General features: G+C 33.5%; 2 protein-coding genes across 2 annotated transcripts; both read left to right on the forward strand.

Annotated features, from left to right (window-relative positions):
• Positions 1-6,744: 6,744 nt before the first annotated feature.
• LOC131071908 (uncharacterized) lies at positions 6,745-8,658 on the forward strand. The gene is made up of 2 exons (XM_058007879.2): positions 6,745-7,137; positions 7,338-8,658. The coding sequence occupies exons 1-2, from the start codon at positions 6,933-6,935 to the stop codon at positions 8,456-8,458; spliced, it is 1,326 nt and encodes a 441-aa protein (XP_057863862.2). The 5' UTR covers positions 6,745-6,932; the 3' UTR covers positions 8,459-8,658.
• A 10,766-nt stretch (positions 8,659-19,424) lies between these two features.
• LOC131071907 (uncharacterized) lies at positions 19,425-21,080 on the forward strand. The gene is made up of 2 exons (XM_058007878.2): positions 19,425-19,678; positions 19,865-21,080. The coding sequence occupies exons 1-2, from the start codon at positions 19,495-19,497 to the stop codon at positions 21,022-21,024; spliced, it is 1,344 nt and encodes a 447-aa protein (XP_057863861.1). The 5' UTR covers positions 19,425-19,494; the 3' UTR covers positions 21,025-21,080.
• The last annotated feature ends 344 nt before the right edge of the window (positions 21,081-21,424 follow it).

The raw sequence follows: 21,424 nt of genomic DNA on the forward strand, positions 1-21,424 counted from the left end.
GTGTCACCACCATTCAACTCAATGTTACTACCATACACCACTTTATTGTGTGTGGTGGAAGGAAAATAACATTATGTTGATCTTGAAATTCACTATCATGCATTGCCATGTTGTGTGTGCCTCCACATGCATAGTTTTTGTTAGCCTATTTATAAATTGCATGAGTAGTTTACTATTTTGTTTTAAGTTTAGTTAACAATTTAGAAACTTTGTTTATCATTCTAGTGAATAATTCATGCATTGCATGCTTAGTTTTTTTAGATGTTAGGATCTATTTGCAAGGCTACAACCTCCATAAAAATTGTCTAATTGTAATATTTTACATAGAGTGAAAAATGTAATCAATTTTTGGAAGTTGAATTAAAGATTTCTTTTTTGTGCATTTATTGTTGCACTTTATTTTTATTGTTTTTGTTTCTTTTCTTGAGTGCAAAATTTACATATACAGCTACATTCCTATTCTTTATGTATCCTGGTTTCCTTGTTTGATGAGTATAAATGAATAATCAAGCATTTTTCTCTTCGTGATGGTATTAGAGTAGAATATAGTTCCTTTGAAAAGAGCTATGGTTACATAGTCTATTTAATTTATATTTGAGAGTGATAATTGATCATGTTAGAACTAGTGATAATGGGAAGGACATGAAAGATACGTTGGAGATTGTTTGAAATAGTGCAAGAAGCAATCAGGAAGAGAAGTTGTCCCATTCGAAATGGAAGCAAATTATTTCCTATTTGACTTGTTGCCTAGTTGCAATGGTTTTTTTCCTCATGCACTACAGTGACATAAAACTGTGAATGTTCATTCTTTTGTAATTGATGTGTCTATCCACTAACTCCTACATCCACTATTAAGTTCTCTACTCATTTGTATCTTTGAATCATATCATTAGATCTTTACATGTGGATGATTAAAAGTCATGTGGATGTATTGGAAGATTTATCCATTGAAATGTGAGAGATTCATTATTCTCTTTAGTGATATAGTTACAACAATTTTTATATAAATATATAGTCTCTAAACTCTGCACAAATAGATTTTATCTTTTACAAAAAAAAAACTAATTTCTTGTAAGATCATATTAGTGCTAGAAGGGATGAAATGCTTCATGTTTCATCAATCATACCCATTTGAATTGGTGATATACAGTTAAATAGTGATATGCTAGCTTTATCATAAACTAGGATGGATTTCAAGAATGATAGGAAATAAATCCTTGGATGTTTTCTATTCGTGTAATGACTCCATGTCTCTAATAGCTTTGAGAAAGGATACTAAATTGCATTTATGGATTTATCATTAAGTTGAGATCAATAATAGGAAAAGTGCTTCTTGATGTGCTCTAGCCCCTTATGTATCTTGGTTTAATGTGACCAAGAACACAACACAACATATATTTAAAAAAATACCTCAGACGAATTGATTGAAAATATGAAGATAGTTGAGATCCTTAGAATGGCTCCAATTTGTTTTTATGAAGTTGCCACATTTTATTCAATGTTGAATAGAGAAAAAGTTGGTAAATATCATCCTTTATTCTATGGCACTAACCCTTGTATAATTCTAGGATCGTGTGATAGTGAGGTAGCACTTTTGAATCACCTTGGTGTAAAACAAAATGAGGTAACAAAAGATGGTATATTCTTAGTAAGTGAAATGGAGTGTCTGGGATGTTGTGTGCTCACATGATTATTATTCCTAATTCCACAAAGGACTCAAAAGGGTTTTCATACAACTATTATGAGTATGTGACACCAAAGCATGTTATTGAGATTTTTGAGATGGTGAAGCATGTTGAAACTTCCCTAGTTGGTACAAAAAACTAGATTTTATCAAGTCAAGTCTAACTAGTGGCAATACCATTTTTCTTAGTGAACCAAATGTAAGGAAACTTGCAGCCAACTTTATGACAATTTTCACATAACCCAATTAAGATTTTAATCAAATCAACACATAGAATCCACATGCAACTTGAATAGACAACATACCCATCAAACATGACACAAGATATACCCTTGGAAAACCCTCATGAGGGAAAAACCCAACCTCCAAAAGCATCCATCACCATGTATTATTCAACAATGCAATATTATAATACAATGGTGAAAGCTTCACCTAGCCATCAACAAGAACTCGATGTGAACAAGCATGTAATCACACATCCCATGCTTCCAACCTCCACAAATGCTAAACTTGGCTAACCTAGCTAACCCAAACAACTACCCTTTGTGGTTGCTTTTACGAACACAAGCTCCCATAAAACCACCAAGTGGTAATACATCAAAACCATATGTTACAAAACCTTGTGCAAATACCATGGGCTACCCACCCCATTGAACCCACATCTAATATTGGATACATTATTAAATTTATTTTTCCAATACTAAATAAATACAATATAATAATCCCAATGTTACAATACAACTCATCAAGTGGTCCCAAGAATATTCCCAAGGAATCTCTACATGTTACTCGTCCATGTGCAACATCAAATAAATAAATATTACATTACATGTCCATGGGAAACTCACATATTAAATAAAGATTATAATTACAAACATTATTATGCAAGGTGTACAACACTTATTTTCCCAACACCAAAGCCTCTATCTTGATGTGACTTGGATGCTTATTGATGCTATTTTGGAAGCTAGAGGGTTTTCATCATCTCAAGTTAACTTCTCTCTTTTTGACGATGTTTTGTATGAGAAATGATTTTTTCTTTCCTTTTCAATTTCGTTGTTGGTGCTGATAGATTCAAAGAATGCATATATTGTGAAGTTTGATCTTTGAAGATAGGTAAGGAATTTGGTGTTAAAGTCAATATGGATTATTTCCCAAAGAGTTCATGAGACTGTGATCGAGAATTATACCCTTACGAGGGTCACGAGATAGTTTAATGGAGCCCTATGCTCAACATGTAGAGCTCAATATGGATTGTTGTCCAATAATTTTGTGTCCATGATTTGAGAGTTTGAGGAAAATAGAACGAGAGAATTCAACCCAAAGCTACACCATTATGAGGGTTATCAGGCAACTTGATGGAGTTGCACCTGATTTTAGGATTTTTTTCTTCAAATAAAGATCTTCTCAAGAATGTGTATTTATTTTTTGTATAAGCCTTAAGGATTGTCCCTTGGTAAGGTCTAATCTTATTTTTCAAGGGTATATTTAGAAAACAATGTAATAAGGTGGGAATGTTAGCATATTAGCTTCATATATTACATTATCTTCATTTAGTTATGCGGCTATAATGATAGTAAAGCAACTAAATTCCTATGATTTATGTATCATGTTCATCCTATATGATGAGTATCAATGAATAATCAAACAATATTCTCTTCAATGGCTTCTTTCTTTTTTTAAAAAATAATCGCTAATATTTTTTTCAAGTGGATCTTTCATCTTTAACTTTCACATCTCATAATTAATACCATTTAATTTTTTAATATCCATACAAGTAGTAGAAACCATAGTTTTCAATCATTTTCACAAATTTATAAAATCATATCATGCAAAATCTTCTATTGCAGCCAAAAAAATCTTTAACTAATATAAAGGTATCCCTCTCTATGCAAAACCATTACATTTGATGCTAAATATTAAGAAATAAGGTGAATAATGTCTCTTACCAGTGTATCCAAATCTAAAATATATTTACTTATCCAAAAATTAGCATACAATAATAACGTGATTTCATGAAATTAACAATAAGAATAAAACTAACAAACCATATGAACGCAAGATGCATGTGGAGAAATCCTTTGAGAAAAAACTCTATATGAGAAATATATAGCATGCATCTAACACTAACAAGTTCCCTTCACTCTTACCGATACTCTAACATCACCTTTTTATTTAAAACTACTATCTCATACCTTTACTTTATAGAGAAATAGAAAAGGCTAAAAGTAAAAAATTGTGTCACACTTTTATAAAGGAAATGGTCAATGTTGAATCAACTTTTAAAATTAAATCAATAGAAAGTGAAATATATGTTTTGAATTTTAAAATGATGTAAAGTAGTAAAATTTATATTCTTTTGTCTATTTTTAGTTTGTAATTTTAACAAAAAAGTTAAAAATTATTTGAATGTAGATTTTAATAAAGTAAACACTATAATTTAGTTGCTGATAAAATGCTAAAATTGAAGTTACACAAGCCATCACACTTTATTTAGTAAATTTTACCTCTTTTTCTTCAAATTTTTTTGTGTATATTGATAACTTGAAACGTTAGTGCATGGATATATTTTTTACTATTTTTTATAAATATATATTTTTCAATAAATTTGAAAAGTTACGTATGCTGAAATATAACTCTTTCCAATTCCCACCACCTTTTTTCTTAATTATTTATCCAAATTAGAAAAGAATTATATCATTTTGACATAAATTCTTTTCTCTATTGCATCATATTTTTTTCAAAATTTTAGTATTTTTCCTTGACAAGATAATCAACCTTATATTTAAGTGTTGATGACTTAATTTTAATAGAAAAAAAATATAAAATATAAAAACCAATTAAAATATTAAAAGATATATATAATTTTGTAAAATTCACTTATAGATCTATAAAAGGGTATTCTTACATTTCAAAAAAAATATTATTTATAAGAGTAGGAGTTGTTGAAACATCGAGTTTTTTTAATTTTTAATTTTTTTTGGTAATTAGACCCAAAGTGGTATAAAATATACATTTGGTAGACACTTCCAATTGGAAAATTTGTGGCCCATATATAACTTAGCTATAATGAATCTATATAGACCATATGTTTGACTAAAATTAATTTTTAGTTAGAATTACTTAAATTTACTTGTTCTAATAAGTTGGCCTGAAATGTGACACGGTTTTGTGCTTTTACCCAAAAGCAATACCAAAAATAGTTTTCCAAAACAATGTACCATTAAAACATGGTAAAATACAAAAGATATCAACTCTATAATGAAGAGGCTCTTCCAAGAATAGTATTTAAGTAACCCCCAATGAGCTAATCATAACAATCACTCTTGATGCTTGTGATAAATGGCATCTTTGGCTTGTAACTCATAGACTATAATGACCCATATACTAAGGTAGTCATCCAAAATTATAACCCAACACATGTTGGAGTCTCCAACAACATGGAAGATGGTCCACTACTAAATTTTGACATCTAATATTAGAAATTTGCTAAAAATGACTTTGTATTTGATTTAAAAAAATAACTTTGTATTTTCCATTGTCAACTTTGCCACCTTTATGAATGCATATAACAACTAATGCCAAAATTTGTAAGGAATCTTATTTACAAATTATTTCCCAATTATAACCTGAGTGTATGAGGACACTTTCCAAGAGTTGTAAATGCACTCAAAAAGTATAAAAGATTACAAGGTACAAATGACACCTTAATCGTAACAACTCATCCTTGGCTTAGAAGCCCTACATATCCTTTATAATGGGGTTGGATTTGTAATACAACATATTTCTTAGTATTTATAATTTTCCTTTTTTGAGGATTACAAAATTGACATAGGTTATAACCAAGTCCACTAAACTAGCCCACTCTCTATCAAGTACCTTTCTATTGTGTTTGTCTTGTTGGTGTTTCTAACCCTCTTGTGGAAATCTTTTAGAATCGCATCGCTTACATTTGTATCCATAATATTGGAAGGTTATAAATCTAGTTTATTTTTTCACTCATATGAGGTTTTGCAAATGATTTTTTTTTTTCTTTTTTCTTTTTCTGTACAAATCTATGTTTATTTATCTTTTGAAGATATAAGGTCCCTTAACATATCTTCATAGTAATAAGGTCTAATGAAGATGCATTTATCAAATTTAGAAAACAAGAGATCATAAGATAAGGATTTATGTTGTATTATTGTTAACAAATGTCTTCTCAAACATCTAACAAAACTTTATCTCTTATCAATTCACAAAGACACACCAATATTTCTATTTGATATTTGTATTTTTTTTTCTTTAATTATGAAAAGATAATTGTATGCATTAGATGTATTATTACCTCTTTACCCTCCACAATTATAGCCCGCACATTTTACATAAAATTTCTTTTTGCCTTGCCTCTAGGGGAAGTGTACTAGTAGTTGTTATAGCTAACTTTGTGCACACACAAATCCTAAATGATACATCAAATTTCAATGATTTTTTTTATCGTCTCCATATGTGACTTAATTGCTTATAGCTATTGTTTTAGCTTTTGGGTAGTAACGACACAAGTTGTAGGATCCATTGTGCACACAAGGGTCGAAAAGTACACATTTCAAAGTGTTGCTGATACCTACTTAAAAATGCTCCAATAACTGTGTACTTAAAATTGTCAATACTTGTGCACAAATGACCTGGTAACCGTACACAAATGTTCTAATAGCTATGCACAAATGAATCAATTATGAAACAAAAAAACTAATAACTATAAGATTTATTTTTATGAACTTTTAATTATCATTTTTTTTTTATTTCTTTAAAATAATAATTGAAAATTTCAGTAAACAAAGAGTAACTGAAACATGGAAAGTAACTAGCTAGGTAGTGCCATTCCCCTGGACCTCCTTTATGTTTATAGTAAAGGCATGTCAGATAATTCAACCTAATCAGTGTACCCTTCAATTCCCACCTTCGCTGAAATTACCTATCATCGTGTAAATACCGCGTTGGATGAAATTGAAGTCGTCAGCGAGTCGAGCTAGTTGCTGCCTGGTAATGCCCAAAAAACGACAGATCTAAGCGAAGCTCCTTGCTGCGTGGAAAAACCCCTTTCCTTCTTTCCCCGACCATTCATCCTTCTCGTTAATTTTTTTATTCTATTTATTTTGATGATTCGCTATAAATCAAGGGAATTTTTTTCTCTGGAGGTAGACCTGAAACTCTTGTAAGCATTTCTGCTGAAACTCTTGTTAGATAAAATACGAAAGAAGCTGTTAAAATGCAGAGGCAAAACAGCATAACAAAGAGGCAAAACAGCATAACAAAGAGGCAAAACAGTAGAAAATCACGTTCGAGTGATCCTGCCCTTGAGGAGCTACCTATAACAAGTGCGAAAAATTGCAGTAAATCTTGTTCAAGTGATCCTGTCCTTGAGGAGCTAATTATAACGAGTGGGCAAAACAGCTCGAGTGATCCTGGAACAGGTGAGCTGAGCTGGAGGGAAATTATAGTCATTTTTGCAACAAAGTTAATGAATTTTCTGATTTAGATAATATTTGGTTTTAGCCTATTCTTATATTTGCAAATCACTTGCATTCAGCTAGTATTTCGACCTCTGCTCAGACTGCAGAGACAAACGATCACTTAGATAACGGCTGATTTTAATCCTGTTACATACTTGCAGATTATTTGCATTCACCTTCTCCCTCAGCTCAGGGTCCAGAGGCAAATGATCATCATGTCGAATACATCCGGGGATTTGCTGATTTGGCTTCTACATTTAACTGGGGTGTCGTGGCGCTTACACTTGGAAGTTATGGAATGTTGCTATCTACCCCTGTATTTTGGGTGTGCTGGAGTATCCTTGTCACAGAGGCTGTCATTTCTTACTCCATACGACCTTACTGGACCTGGATTGAAAATTTTCCCCAGACAGCAGATCAATCACAGGAGAGTAAAAAGCTTCATCGAGCTTCTGATCATTGCAGAGCAGGAGTCGTCTTTCTCAAGGTAGACATGAGCATTGCCCTCGTTACCCTGCTTTTATATAACGAGGACATCACACAGAGGCAAACCAAAATACTCTTGTTTGTTGCGCTCTCCATTATTTTATTCGAAGGATTCACGCACATTTTAATAGTAAGAGAAGAAACGAAGACTTCAATGGAGGTCCAATCGGGAAATGGTACGCAGATGACAAGCAATATTACAGAGGAGCATAAGTGGAATGCCGCAAATTTCTTAACTCCGTCTGTGATAAATGCAATGATTGGTGCGACAGGGGCAATTGTCCTGGGAGGAAACTTGGGCAGTCTAATGCCTGAGAAACCCTACTGGATTTTCACTTCTATATTTGTTGTAGATCTCCTGGCAGAGGCCATCCATAGATTTGATTGTGGAAAGCGCTCTCTGTTTGATATCCCAGAGGATTTGCCAAATAAACACTATGTCGCTATCATATTGCGGCTTGTGGTTGAAGGGTGTTTGTGTTACTGGATGACGAAAGAGATCTGTCAAGATTCATATTTCCCTTCACATGTGGATGTTGATGCCTGTAACAGGCTGTGCCGAGAGAGAAGCAAGCAACTGCTGATCACGATGGTAGCTCTGGGAGGTCTCCAAGCGGCAGGGACTTCCATCATTCCCATATATTCTTTTATTCTTGGTCCCCATTATCTCCCATTCATGCTTTTCTTTGCTATTGTTTTCACTTCTTCGGTTCTGGGAGATCTGCTCTGGCTTTTTACAACTAAATTGTTTAGCGCCTTGAAATATCTGATGAAGACGAATTGTACGGACGGGTGAATTCCCTAGAATTTTTTTTTGTATTGTCGTTTTGGATCACATTTCACTTTCTGATCCATCATCAAAATAAAGAAAACCAACAAAATATCAATATCTTCTCCTAGATAAAACTCTGTAAACTTACGTTAAAAAAAGTCCTAAATATTTGTAGACTTTTCTTAATTGTTTGAAATTATTTAAAATATATGATGTTTTTGCCAGCAAGTGAGGAAGTACGTAAATTAGAAAGGAAGTTTGTATATGTCAAATCAATGAATAATGAATGAAAAGTCATTTATGAGGTACGGTAAACTAGTCTGCCTCAACCCAGGCATTACGGAACGGACGTTCTAAAAAATAATCAATTTGCTTTAACCGTGTAAATAACAGAAGGAAGGTTGTTTTATTTTTTCTTCTTTAAATTTAAAAAATAAATATGGCAAGCAATAGGTAGCTGTCACGAAAACATCTCAAAAAGATTAAATAAAGCTTATTTATTTACGATTGCTGTCCTTTACTGGCACATGAATTAAATTCATGTGACAGAGATAGAGTAAAATTCTCTCGGCAGAGATAGAGTATTGGTTGTGACATCGTTTTTACAGCTGTTATTTCTTTGTAATTGTATTTTTATTAATCTAACTTAAAAAAATGAGAAATAATATAATTTAATTGAGAGTTGTTAGAGATTGTGTTATTGAAGTTGAGTTTTTTTAATTTTTTTATGGAGGTTCAGACTTGAGAGCACCACAGCCCAGCAAGGGCATGAAGCCCATGAGCTGCCAGTCTAGCGAGGGCCTTCACAAAGTAATTTTTGTCATCCGATACGGGGGCACAAGTCAAAGCACAAGTCACTAGGCTGAACCTCTACGGCTAAGAGCTTAGGACTGATTTTAATGGTTGATAAATAGTTATTTATCATGTTGATGATAAATCACAGAATGTGATTCGAAACATGGATGCAAAAATTCACACACAATCTAATCTGGAAACAGTAGATTATTAGTTATTTATCATTTTGGTCATAGATTTTTAATTATAATTTTGAATAGTGTGTTTTTAGAGGTATTGGAAATAAATGACAAAATTTAAAAGTTGTTTAGCAAACTTTGTGAGGGTCAATGGTGTAAAATGGACTTGGATTGATATCGCGGTATACAATTGACCTTGAGTTCCTACAATCAAACATCAATCCATGAAACTAATCTATAATATTATGGATTTATGTACCTACAATCAACATTTTCTAGATGTCTAAACCTACAATGAGAAGATTGGTAGTGTTTACAAACAATTTTGAGGAGCATACTATGTTCACTATCAAAACCCTACGAGAGTTGATTCAATGACTTGGGGACAAAGATCAAAGGCAACACTCAATTATGTAATATGCTTATCTATTACTAAGTTCATGAACGTGTTGATGTGGCATTGAATGCTTGGATGTGCCTCTTGATAATACAAATTAAAAAATAATATCTCGCCATCCTAACTTCTACTTCCTAGATGTCTTAAAAGGTATTAGGACCTTTTTTATACAATGCCCTAAAATAGGATTTGAAATATTGCATGTTTCAAGTTTTAGGTAACAACCTATTGGAAGTAGCAATAAGTGCGCGAATTGAATTTTGAATATTAGAAAAAGGCATTGATTTTGTATCAAGCTTCAATTTTACATTACGGAATTGATCCATGTAGGTGCATGGATAAAATGAGGATTACAAATAATATGCAGATGTGTAGATGTTGAACCAACTTGGATTTGTATGCACTAAAATTAGTTACACATGATTGTTTGCATTAGAGAAATTTAATGGATGGTTCAATGTACAAATGTGGCAAGAGTTGGTCTAGTGATAGGTTGAGTGTATAGTTGGCTAAATTACCTTCATCTTTTGAGAGTAGAAGATAGGTGATACGTTGTAGAGGTTCTATTAGAATAGGTAAAGGGATTCTAGAGATTGGCATGAAGTTGAAACAAGAGGTATTTCGTGGATGAATATTTATGTGGCATATTCAATCTAAACTAACTTTTTTGGGGGTAAATATTTTTCAAAAGAGTCATTTGTTCAAGAACAAGAGAATAAAAGTTGACAAAGCCTCTAGTTCTCCTAAGACTTTCCTAATTCTAGCTTCAACCTACGATGCATGTATAATAAATTTTTTGAAAAAATAGTAATTGAGATTTAGGTGGACTAGTCAATCAATTATTAGTTCGAAATTATGTTTAAAGATCACTGAATGGTGTTTCAAATCATTGTAATTTTTTATGTTTGCTTGTTTATTTAAATATTTAGATGTTGAAAGATTGCTTGATCATTGAATTGTTAAACACGCATTTATTTGAAATGAATTATTTTGACATTTTGCGATTTAAATAAATGAAGTATTATAATTTAGTGAATAAATGAATCAATTAACTAAATTAAATTAGTACAATTAAATACAAAGTACCTACCAATCAATAGTATAAATTTGTTTAATTAATTAATTTAATCTAAATACAAAGATTTTTTTTCTATTTTTATTTTCAGAAGTATATTTTAAATGGACTAACTATTAATTAAATACTTGTACTCAATTAATTATATTTTTTAAATATTAATATAATTAAATAATCAATAAAAATAAATTGATTTACTACAAATAAAAGAATATGAAAGTAAAATATTAAAAAAAAAAATGTAAACGAAACAACATAAAAAAATAATAAGATATATCTTTTTCTTTTGAAAATAAAAATTCAACTTATAATCTTTTTAAAAATAGATATTCAAGCATAAAGATCATAAACAAAAAAATTACCCCTTTTTCTAAAAGGGGATATCTAAAATGAAAGTAGTTTGTACAATTTTATCTATGTTTTAAAGGCGTCTTTCATTTTCATCAAAATATCAAAATCTACAAAGGAATATCCCAACATTTTGTCATATATTATCTCTTTAAAGATCAAAGAGTTCCAAAGGAAATATTATCTTTAAGAAAATATTAAAAATCACTTAGTGGAAGGAGACTTGTTGTCAATGATCAATGTAATTGAGAATGTTCCAACCCCTACTTGGTTATTGTAACATCTTAAATTGTATACACTTTATAATTTCATGTTGCGCTTAGCACCCATTTTGGATGGTGTGCTTGATCCTATGTAAAATGTCTTATCTTGAGTCTAGATTGGTAATATGAGTCATGTCACTTAGTGCCTAGCCCTTTAGGCTACCAAAAAAAGTTGGGCACTAGCACCCAATACTAGTGTCCTCCCAATTTGGCTCCAAATTCAAATGTTTAAATGTTGGCTTCAAGCTCCTAATAGTTGTGTAACATTGGAAAATAAGGCTCACTATTTTATGCATGCAAACTAGAAATTAAACCTATTTTGCTACAATCACATTTAGAAGGAGAATGAAATCAATAGGATCAAACTCAAACTTATTAAGAAAGGGACGAGCACAAGGTAAATTCAATACTCCTTGATTGAATTGAAAGATTATTGAAATGATATGAATTGAATGCAAGAACTAGGGTTGATGATATAAAAATGACAATGATCCTCATGCATAAATAGTTTTAGAAAAAATATGTAGATATAAAGAATGGATCTATAAATGGGAATCATAGAGAAAATTGTGGTTGAAATATAGGCTTAAAAGTATGGGACAAAGATACTCGACACCCTTGTCCCAAAATCGTTGAAGGCAGACAACAAAAATAATTTTAGAATCAAGATGTCACACTGAGTATCTCCCTAAAATTTCATTGGAAAAGTGCCAAACACTGATGCTAGGAAGGATTGTCCTAGTGTTTTTACTTCTTCAAAATCAAGTGTTGTATGTAAGTTTCCTCTTTAAAAAACTATATTTGTTATCTTCATATCCTCTCACTTGCAAACACAAAAGGAGAAAATGTTGTTGGGGTGATAGGAGTTTTTCAAGGTCAAGCCTTAAGTTTGGAATTAACTTGATGATGCATTGAAATGAAAATGAAAGTGTTCCTTGAAAGGGCAGAGGCTAGAGCTAAAATTGAGATGTTATAGCTTTATAAATCTTTCTTGTATTGAAGTCTTCGTGGAAAGGTTGACGTTTTCTAATAGGAATATATGGATGTATTCATATAAACTTGATCATGGATCTACAATCTTAAATGCTTGAAATTTGAATACTTAGGCACCTTTGTCTAGTCCATCTAGCAAAGGTCAAAAATCAAAGCAGGAGACGAGGATTGCAGATTACAAACTGATGTGAGCAGATCAAGAAAAATCAAGGCATAGAAGGCAACATGACCAATCATTACATCTACACACACACCAATACGCTCATGAACACATACAATCTCATACTAACCTCCAAATCATGTTAAATTATCTTCTTTAAGATGTTGAACATTATAAATGTGAAACTAATAATAAAGAACCAATACTTTTTATGTTTGAAATGATTTCTTTATTTCCCATTGATAAACAACTCACATTTTATAAATTATGTAGATTTGTATGAAACATAAATTCAAGATGATTTTTCATAGTAAAAGATGCTAAATTTATTTAAAATTTTATTTTCTGTGAAAATCAATTAGAAGCAAAATTATCATTATTCATAGGAAAACAGGTTATACTCACCACCAACTTGTGGATTACACCTAACCCTATAAATGGAACCCTTGGACAAGGTCTTACACATTACATATATATCATACTCAAAATTAAAGTAAAAAACATTGTTGTTACATGTTGTTGTCAAATTCAATAATTTGGGGAGAGGACCCAATAGTTGAGCACCATAATTTTGTGCTTCTCAAAATCCTACATGGAAATTTTAGATCACTCCTAATGTTTTACAATAGCTTACTTGGCAAGTTCCTTTCTCATACCCAAGGTTTTAAGGCTGCATTATCAAATATGATGCCACATCAACATGCTTTTTGCCAAGGTGTCCAAAACAACCCCCAAAAAAGGTGAGATTGATACTCGTGAAGTGAGACTGATACTTGTGCAAAAGTGAGACTGATACTTGTGCAAAAGTGAGACTGATACTTGTGTGTTGATGCGACATCACATGATTTGTTGCTTTTTAGTGCTTAGGGATATATTTTATTCAATTATGGGTACTCATCATCACAATAATAACTTTAATGTCACAATTATTAGTACAATGTTGTCAACAAACTGTATGGGCATTAAATCAACAAATGCTATCATAGCTATTAAAATGCACCCAACTACCTTAAAATAGAATTTGAATACTTCAGAATTAATGGTAAACTTTAACCTATTACTTTTAAAATGCTTAAGTTCATTGTTTCTCCATTCTCCTTAGGTGTCTCTTTGATGAGGAGGCAACAGACCGAGAGGAGGTAACCTTGAACCAACCAATCTCTAAGGCATACAAACTCAACCGGTAATCCCTAACACCAAAGATCCTTACACAACACCAAGTCAATAAAAGGTTCAATGACACCAAACAACACCTTGGGATACCCAAAAGGCTCCACTATGTTCACTTACAAACAACTAACACTTCTCAAATTCTTGTGTGACTACACACACCCTTGTATACATGAGTGGGCTACTACTGGGCTTTAGGGTTTGAATGGCCCATTTGACCAATTTAATACAAAAATCCTTGGAGGGGTGTTCTCACAACACCTTAACACAAATGAAATATGATTTCATGGTTTAGATCCACTCGAACATCAATTTTGACTCACTCGCCCACAACTTGAACCGGTTGCTATTAGGCCTCCATTTGAAGGAATCAGGTGATTACTTTTGACACCCTGAGGATCTAAACAAACAAATTATATTTTCAGATACCCTTTTGGGATTTCTCAACAATATCTCAGTTTCTGGTATCGGTCCAACTTGCAAATATTCCAACCAGTGCTGCACTACTAGACCTAATAGGGCTTTTAGACCTATTTGACTGAACGTCTTTCACAAATTGGTTTGGTTCTCCTAATGGGTGATCATAATTGGCCATAAAATGTTATGTAAACCTCCAAAGTACTCTTCTACCACATTCAAACCCTTTTCCAGTGCTCTAGCACTCAATTCTCACGCACTGCACTCAGCAAACCGGTCTGTCACATAGAGATGCCAGACCTAGGGTTAGTTCTGCATCCTCTTCGCCCTGTTGTATCCTCTTAATGGATTTTAAAACTGACATATAATACAGTGGCCTATCATCTCCTGTAACGATAGAGTGTTCAGTTAAGGATTGATAGGCCAACACCCATTATTGCAGTCAAACCCTAGGGGTTTAAGGGTTTTAGGCTACCCGATAGAGATTTGCTTGTAGAATGGGGGAGCGATCACTTCAAGACTTCACACTGAAAGGGAAACAAAGGTAAAATGATCTAGTTACAGGATGCCATGAGCATTCTTGCCAATCCACCTTTAGTATGCAATCAACATAAACTAGATAGTTTTTTTCTAAGTTTCCAACAGTTCTTGATGCTTCAATTTCTTTCCAAATCAACCAACATACATCCTTTTGTGTTTGGGGCCTTTAAATGTATTTCCCAAATGAACACAACCTCCTCCAACTATTTTTCAAACTAACTGACTGTTGGAGAATCACGAATTACAAAAAGCGCAAAATTGTCATGACGACAAATTGACAATATATGACAAATTTTGCATAATTCAACCAACTTAGACTCTAGACTATCATAGTCCCCCAAAATGATTACATTTGATTCTAAAACATCAAAAATGACTCAAATAGACTTGTGGTCACTTGATCCCTCAATTTAGACCATCGTGACCCTAGATGACAATTTGACCCAACATGGACAAACTTGTCACACTCCTAGGACATTGAATTACAAAAAATGACCCATAGGGTCTTATTATATTTAGCTTAGACTAATAGAAGATCATCTTGTTCTTGGTTCATTTCTTCATAGGTAGGTGCTCTTGCACCACTCTTCCCTCAATTAGAACCATAGAAATCAATCTTGTTCCTTGCTAGTTCTTTCCTTTTCTCTTCTCAGAACATTCCTCCTCCCTCCAACATTTATCCTTCTAAGTAGTTTCCTTCTCTGTATTTGGGTGATCCTTATAAATCAGGAGGAATATTAAAAGGTAGACATAAAACTCTTTCTAGCTCTTTTGCTTGTAAGAATTTGTCAAATATAGCCAAGATCTAGAGCACAATGAATAGCACAAAAGAGAGACAATAGATTTGATAAGAATAAACTGTATTCTAATCAAGATGCAAAATAAAATCAACTGGATCATTAAAATTACATGTAATGTAGATGAGCCTTCTTATAAAGGTAAGATCATATGGATATGTGAGCACACAATCATGGCATGTGGCTCAATGAGAAACAAGGGTAGGTAGGAGAAATAATAAAATATTCCACAAGAGGTGGATCACCCATCAAAAGTGGAATGCAACAACAAGATAAGACCACAAAAGGTGGTATTTCTTCTGCATACATCATCCCTATGTGCACACTTCCCTAAGTGTCTCATATGCAAACTACTATGAAGTGAATTAGCCTAAGTCAACTTAAGTAAAGTGTAATTATGAGACATAATTTACATCAACACCCCCCCTTAAGTGCAACTTAGAAGAATGTAGAATTAAGTCAACAATACAAGATGGGTCCCAACTACGAGGCCATGTTAGGTACCCATGTACAAATGAAAATGCATGCAAAGAGATGCAATCTCTCATTGTCGAGTAGGTAGGCTGTACGACCTACTTGTTAAATTTTTTTTACCCCAAAAACAAATTTCACCAAAAATGGCCAAATTTATATTCAAAATTCATGGAAACAGCCTCTTAGATGCAATAGTGAGGTTAAAATCGTCATAGGATTCCCCCAAAACACGCAGCTCCCAAGATCCAAAATATAAATTCTCCAAAATGTATATAAATAGACTACTCAATGAAGCCCTAGTGCCTCTGATATCATGTAAGAATTTGTCAAATATAGCCAAAATTTAGAGCACAATGAATAGTACAAAGGAGAGACAAAATACTAATAAGAATAAATTGTATTCTAATCAATATGCAAATACTATCAACTGGATCATCAAAATTACATACAATATAGATGAGCCTATTATAAAGGCAAGGCCATTTGGATATGTGAGAACACAATCATGACATGTGGCTTAATGAGAAACAAGGGTAGGTGGGGTAGGTAAGAGTAGGTAGGAGAAATAATAAAATATTCCACAAGAGATGGATCACCCACCGAAGGTGGAATGTAACAACAAGACTTGACCACAAAAGGTGGAATTTCTCTTACATACATCATCCCTATGTGCACACTTCCCTAAGTGTCTCCTATCCAAACTACTATGAAGCCTATAAAAAGTACAAAAGATTACAAGGTACAAATGACACCTTAATCTTAACAACTCATCCTTGACTAGAAGCCCTACATGTCCTTTATAATGGGGTTGGATTTGTAATACAACATAGTTCTTAGTATTTATAATTTTCCTTTTTTGAGGATTACAGAATTGACATAGGTTATAACCAAGTCCACTAAACTAGCCCACTCTCTAGTATGTAATTTTATATTGTATTTATTTTGTTGGTTTTTCTAACCCTCTTGTGGAAATCTTCTAGAATCATGCAGCTTATATTTGTATCCATAATATTGGATGGTTATAAATCCAGTTAAGTTTATCACTCATATGAGGTTTTGCAAATAATTTTTTATTTTTTATTTTTATTTTTTCTGTACAAATATATGTTTCTTTATCTTTTAAAGATGTAAGGTCCTTTAATATATCTTCATTAGAAGATATAGGATCTAATGAAGATACATTTGTCAAATCTAGAATTTACAAGAGATTATAAGATAAAGATATATGTTGTATTATTGTTAATTGTTGACTCTTAATCTTACCTTAAATTTGAACAGTCTTATGGGAAATTCAGTGATGGGCGACTGATTGCGTGAAACTCACTGAATGACCTCCGAGTTTGAGAAGCCGACTCTTCATATAGTTGGGGGAGAAAAGGGGAAAGAGGAAACATTAAAGAAAATGATCTACACTACTTAGGCGATACACCAAAGCATTTCAGAACAGTATTAATAGCATATAAAACTCAGAGATATACAGTTTTAAAGCTCATTCAACAATCTACAAGTCTAGACCCGTTTGAGAGAGTAATTCAACATGAACTCATGTAACATAAAATGACATTTAACCATTCATCTAACAGATAACAAGTCTCATGACATAGTTTAATCCGCAGAGTCTCACAATGAATATCACATAAGTTAATGGATTAGAAAACAACAAAAAAGTTAATATATTAAGCTTCAAATAAAATCATCACAAAGGCCATAGGCACATCTGACACAGTTATCATTCACCAAATTTCATTAACGTAAAGGCTTCTTAATGAGCCAAAGTTTTAGAAAAAATCTCTAAAAGTCTGAACCCTCTAAACAAGGAAAAAAAAAAACATAAATAGAGCCCCTGACTCAACTAACAACTCGCATCATCAGCAACCTTCCAACAACTACTTCTGACCAGAAATCGTATTGTGGCATGTCGCGAGATCATACCCAACAAAAACACCCCCGAAGTTGTTATTTCCACCATGTCGTGGTGACCCCTGCACCTGCCCAACAAGAAAATCGCGATCCAAATCACACCTTGATTCATGAACTATCATGGAGGACCCGCGACAGCTCAAGGGAGAACCAAAAACGGGCACCGAGAGATCATCCGATTGCGCAACGCGAAGACACCAAGTGTCTTTACCTTTACACGATGGACAGTGGGGTTGAGAGGAGTTCCATGTCATAAAAACCCGAGCCAAGCGACAACTTAGCGTTCCTCCAAACTTCGAATGAGAAAAGCGAGCGATCAGAAGCAACACCGAGATGACACCTGGCTCACGTGTTTTGTACAGGAAGCATAGCTGGAAAATCAAAAAGGAAAGGGCGCCCCTTGATCAAAATGTTGCCTACGAATGACTTCAAATAATGTTAACATTAACACATGTCTTCTCAAACATCTAATAAAACTTTCTCTCTTATCAATTCACAAAGACACGCCACTATTTCTATTTGATATTTGTATTATTTTTTTAATTATTTTTCTCTAATTATGAAAAGATAATTGTACACACTAGAGGTATTATTTCCTTTTTACCCTCCATACTTACAACCCACACATTTTACATACAAATTCTTTTTGCCTTGCTTCTAGGGGAATCGTGCCAATAATCATTATAGCTAGATTTGCACACACATAGATTCTAAATGGTTTATTAGGTTTCGACGATTTTTTTTGTTGTTGTCTTCATATGTGACTTAGATGCTTATAGCTATTGTTTTGGCTTCTGGATAGTAATGTTCAACACAAGTTGTAGGATCTGTTAGGCACGTAAGGGTAAAAAAGTACACATTTCAAAGTATTGCACAATACCTACTTAAAGATGCCCTAATAACTGTGCACTTAAAATTGTCAATACTTATACAAAAATGAACCAATGGTCTTGCACAAATGAACCAATTATGAAGCCAAAAAGATAAAAAGTGAGTAGCTATTAATACATATGAAATTTATTAATAGACTTTTAATTATCAATTTGTTTTTTTTTTAAATTAATAATTAAAAGATTGAATGAAGAAGTGAAAGTAATTAAAACACGGACATGCTAGACCTCCTCTATGTTTATAAAAAGAAATGCTAGATAATTCAACCTAATCAGTCTTCCCTTCAATTCCCATGTAATGTCAGTGTTCCCTTCAATTCCTACCTTCGATGAAATTACCTATCATCATGCAATTACCGCGTAGGATGAAATTGAAGTCGTCAGCGTAGATTGAAATACTCAGCAAGTCAAGCTGGTTGCTGCCAGGTAATGTACTAAAAAGGACACATCTAAGCGAAGCTCCTTGCTGCGTGGAAATACCCCTTTTCTTCCGCATCTTTCCTTCTTCCCTTGACCATTTATCCTTCTCGTTAATTTTTTTAATCTATATGTTTTGACGATTCGCTATAAATCAAGAGGAATTTTTATTTCCCAAGGTAAACCTGGAACTCTTGTTAGAGTAATACGAAAGAATCTGCAAAAATGCAGAGGCAAAATAGCAAAACAAAGAGGCAAGACAGCAATAAATCTCGTTCGAGTGATCCTGTCCGTAAGGAGCTACTTATAACAAGCGGGCAAAACTGCAGTAAATCTCGTTCAAGTGATCCTGTTCTTGAGGAGATAATTATAACAAGTGGGCAGAACAACTCGAGTGATCCTGGAACAGGTGAGCTGGAGGGATATTATACTCATTTTTGCAACAGTCAATGATTTTTCTGATTTAGATTATATTTGGTTTTAGCCTATTCTTATATTTCTAGATCACTTGCATTTTGCTATTTTCTCTGCTCAGACTGCAGAGACAAATGACCACTTAGATAATGGCTGATTTTAATCCTGTTCATACTTGTAGACCACTTGCATTCAGCTATTCACTCAGCTCAGGGTCCAGAGGCAAATGATCATTATGTCCAATACATCCGGGGATTTACTGATTTGGCTTCTGCATTTAACTGGGGTGTCGTGGCGCTTACCCTTGGAAGCTATGGAATGTTGCTATCTACTCCTGTATTTTGGGTGTGCTGGAGTATCCTTGTCACAGAGGCTGTCATTTTCTACTCCATACGACCTTACTGGAACTGGATTGAAAATTCTTGCCGAATAACAGATCAATCACAGGACGGTAAAAAGCTTCATCGACCCTCTGATCATGCCAAAGCAGGAGTCGTTTTTATAAAGGTAGGCATGAGCATTGCCCTCGTTACCCTGCTTTTATATAACCAGAACATCACACAAAGGCAAACCAAAATACTCTTGTTTGCTGCGCTCTCAATTATTATATTCGAAGGATTTACGCACATTTTTATGATAAAAGAGGAACTGGGCAGTTTAATGGGGGTCCAGATGCCAAGCAATGTTAGTGAGGATCATAAGTGGAAAGCTGCAAAATTCTTAAGGATGTCAAGCAATATCAGTGAGGATCGTAAGTGGAATGCTGCAAATTTCTTAACTCCGTCTGTGATAAATGCAATGATTGGTGCAACAGGGGCAATTGTCCTGGGAGGAAACTTGGGCAGTCTAATGCCCGAGAAACCCTACTGGATTTTCGCTTCTATATTTGTAGTGGATCTCCTGGCAGAGGCCATTCATAGATTTGATTGTGGAAAGCGCTCTCTGTTAGATATCCCAGATCAGCATTTGGGAAATATACACTATGTGGCTATCATATTGCGACTGGTTGTTGAAGGGTGTTTGTGTTACTGGATGACGAAAGAGATCTGTCAAGATTCATATTTTCCTTCAAATGTGGACATTAATGCCTGTGACGGGCAGTGCCAAGACAGAAGCAGGCAACTGCTGATCACGATGGTAGCTTTGGGAGGCATCCAAGCGGCAGGGACTTGCATCATTCCCATATGTTCTTTTATTCTTGGTCCCCATTATCTCCCCTTCATGCTTTTCTTTGCTATTGTTTTAACTTCTTCGGTTCTTGGTCATCTGCTCTGGCTTCTTACAACTAAATTGTTTTGCGCCTTGAAATATCTGATGAAGATAAATTGTACGGATGGGTGAATTCCCTAGAACGGAGAACCCCTCGAACTTCATGCAATGTTTTCTATTTGTTGCTATTATGCGTGCTTAAGTGTTCGTGCATAAAATTTAAATATCTGAGAAAGCTCTTTCTGAATAAAATCGTGTTTAAAATTTTTTTATTGATGTTTTGGATCACAGTTTCTGATCCAAATAAAACTATGTAAACTTACGTAAAAAAATCTTAAATATATGTTTTCCCAGTAGAAAGGAAGTTGGTACATGTCAAATCAATGAATAGTGAATGAACGGACGTTCTATAAATAACATCTCAAAAAAGATCAAATAAAACTTATTTATTTACAACTGATGTCCTTTACTGTCACATGAATTAAATTCATGTGACAGAGATAGGGTAAAATTCAGGTGTAGGGACAGAGTA

This window comes from Cryptomeria japonica, chromosome 7 (assembly GCF_030272615.1).
Source record: "Cryptomeria japonica chromosome 7, Sugi_1.0, whole genome shotgun sequence".
Taxonomy (NCBI): domain Eukaryota; kingdom Viridiplantae; phylum Streptophyta; class Pinopsida; order Cupressales; family Cupressaceae; genus Cryptomeria; species Cryptomeria japonica.

What these genes read in the sequence shown, in the direction of transcription:
- LOC131071908 (XM_058007879.2), top strand. Translation starts at nt 6,933, where the DNA reads ATGCAGAGGCAAAACAGCATAACAAAGAGGCAAAACAGCATAACAAAG. An exon ending in CTCGAGTGATCCTGGAACAG is followed by an intron (nt 7,138 to 7,337) that starts GTGAGCTGAGCT and finishes ACATACTTGCAG; the next exon opens with ATTATTTGCATTCACCTTCT.
- LOC131071907 (XM_058007878.2), top strand. Translation starts at nt 19,495, where the DNA reads ATGCAGAGGCAAAATAGCAAAACAAAGAGGCAAGACAGCAATAAATCT. An exon ending in CTCGAGTGATCCTGGAACAG is followed by an intron (nt 19,679 to 19,864) that starts GTGAGCTGGAGG and finishes TCATACTTGTAG; the next exon opens with ACCACTTGCATTCAGCTATT.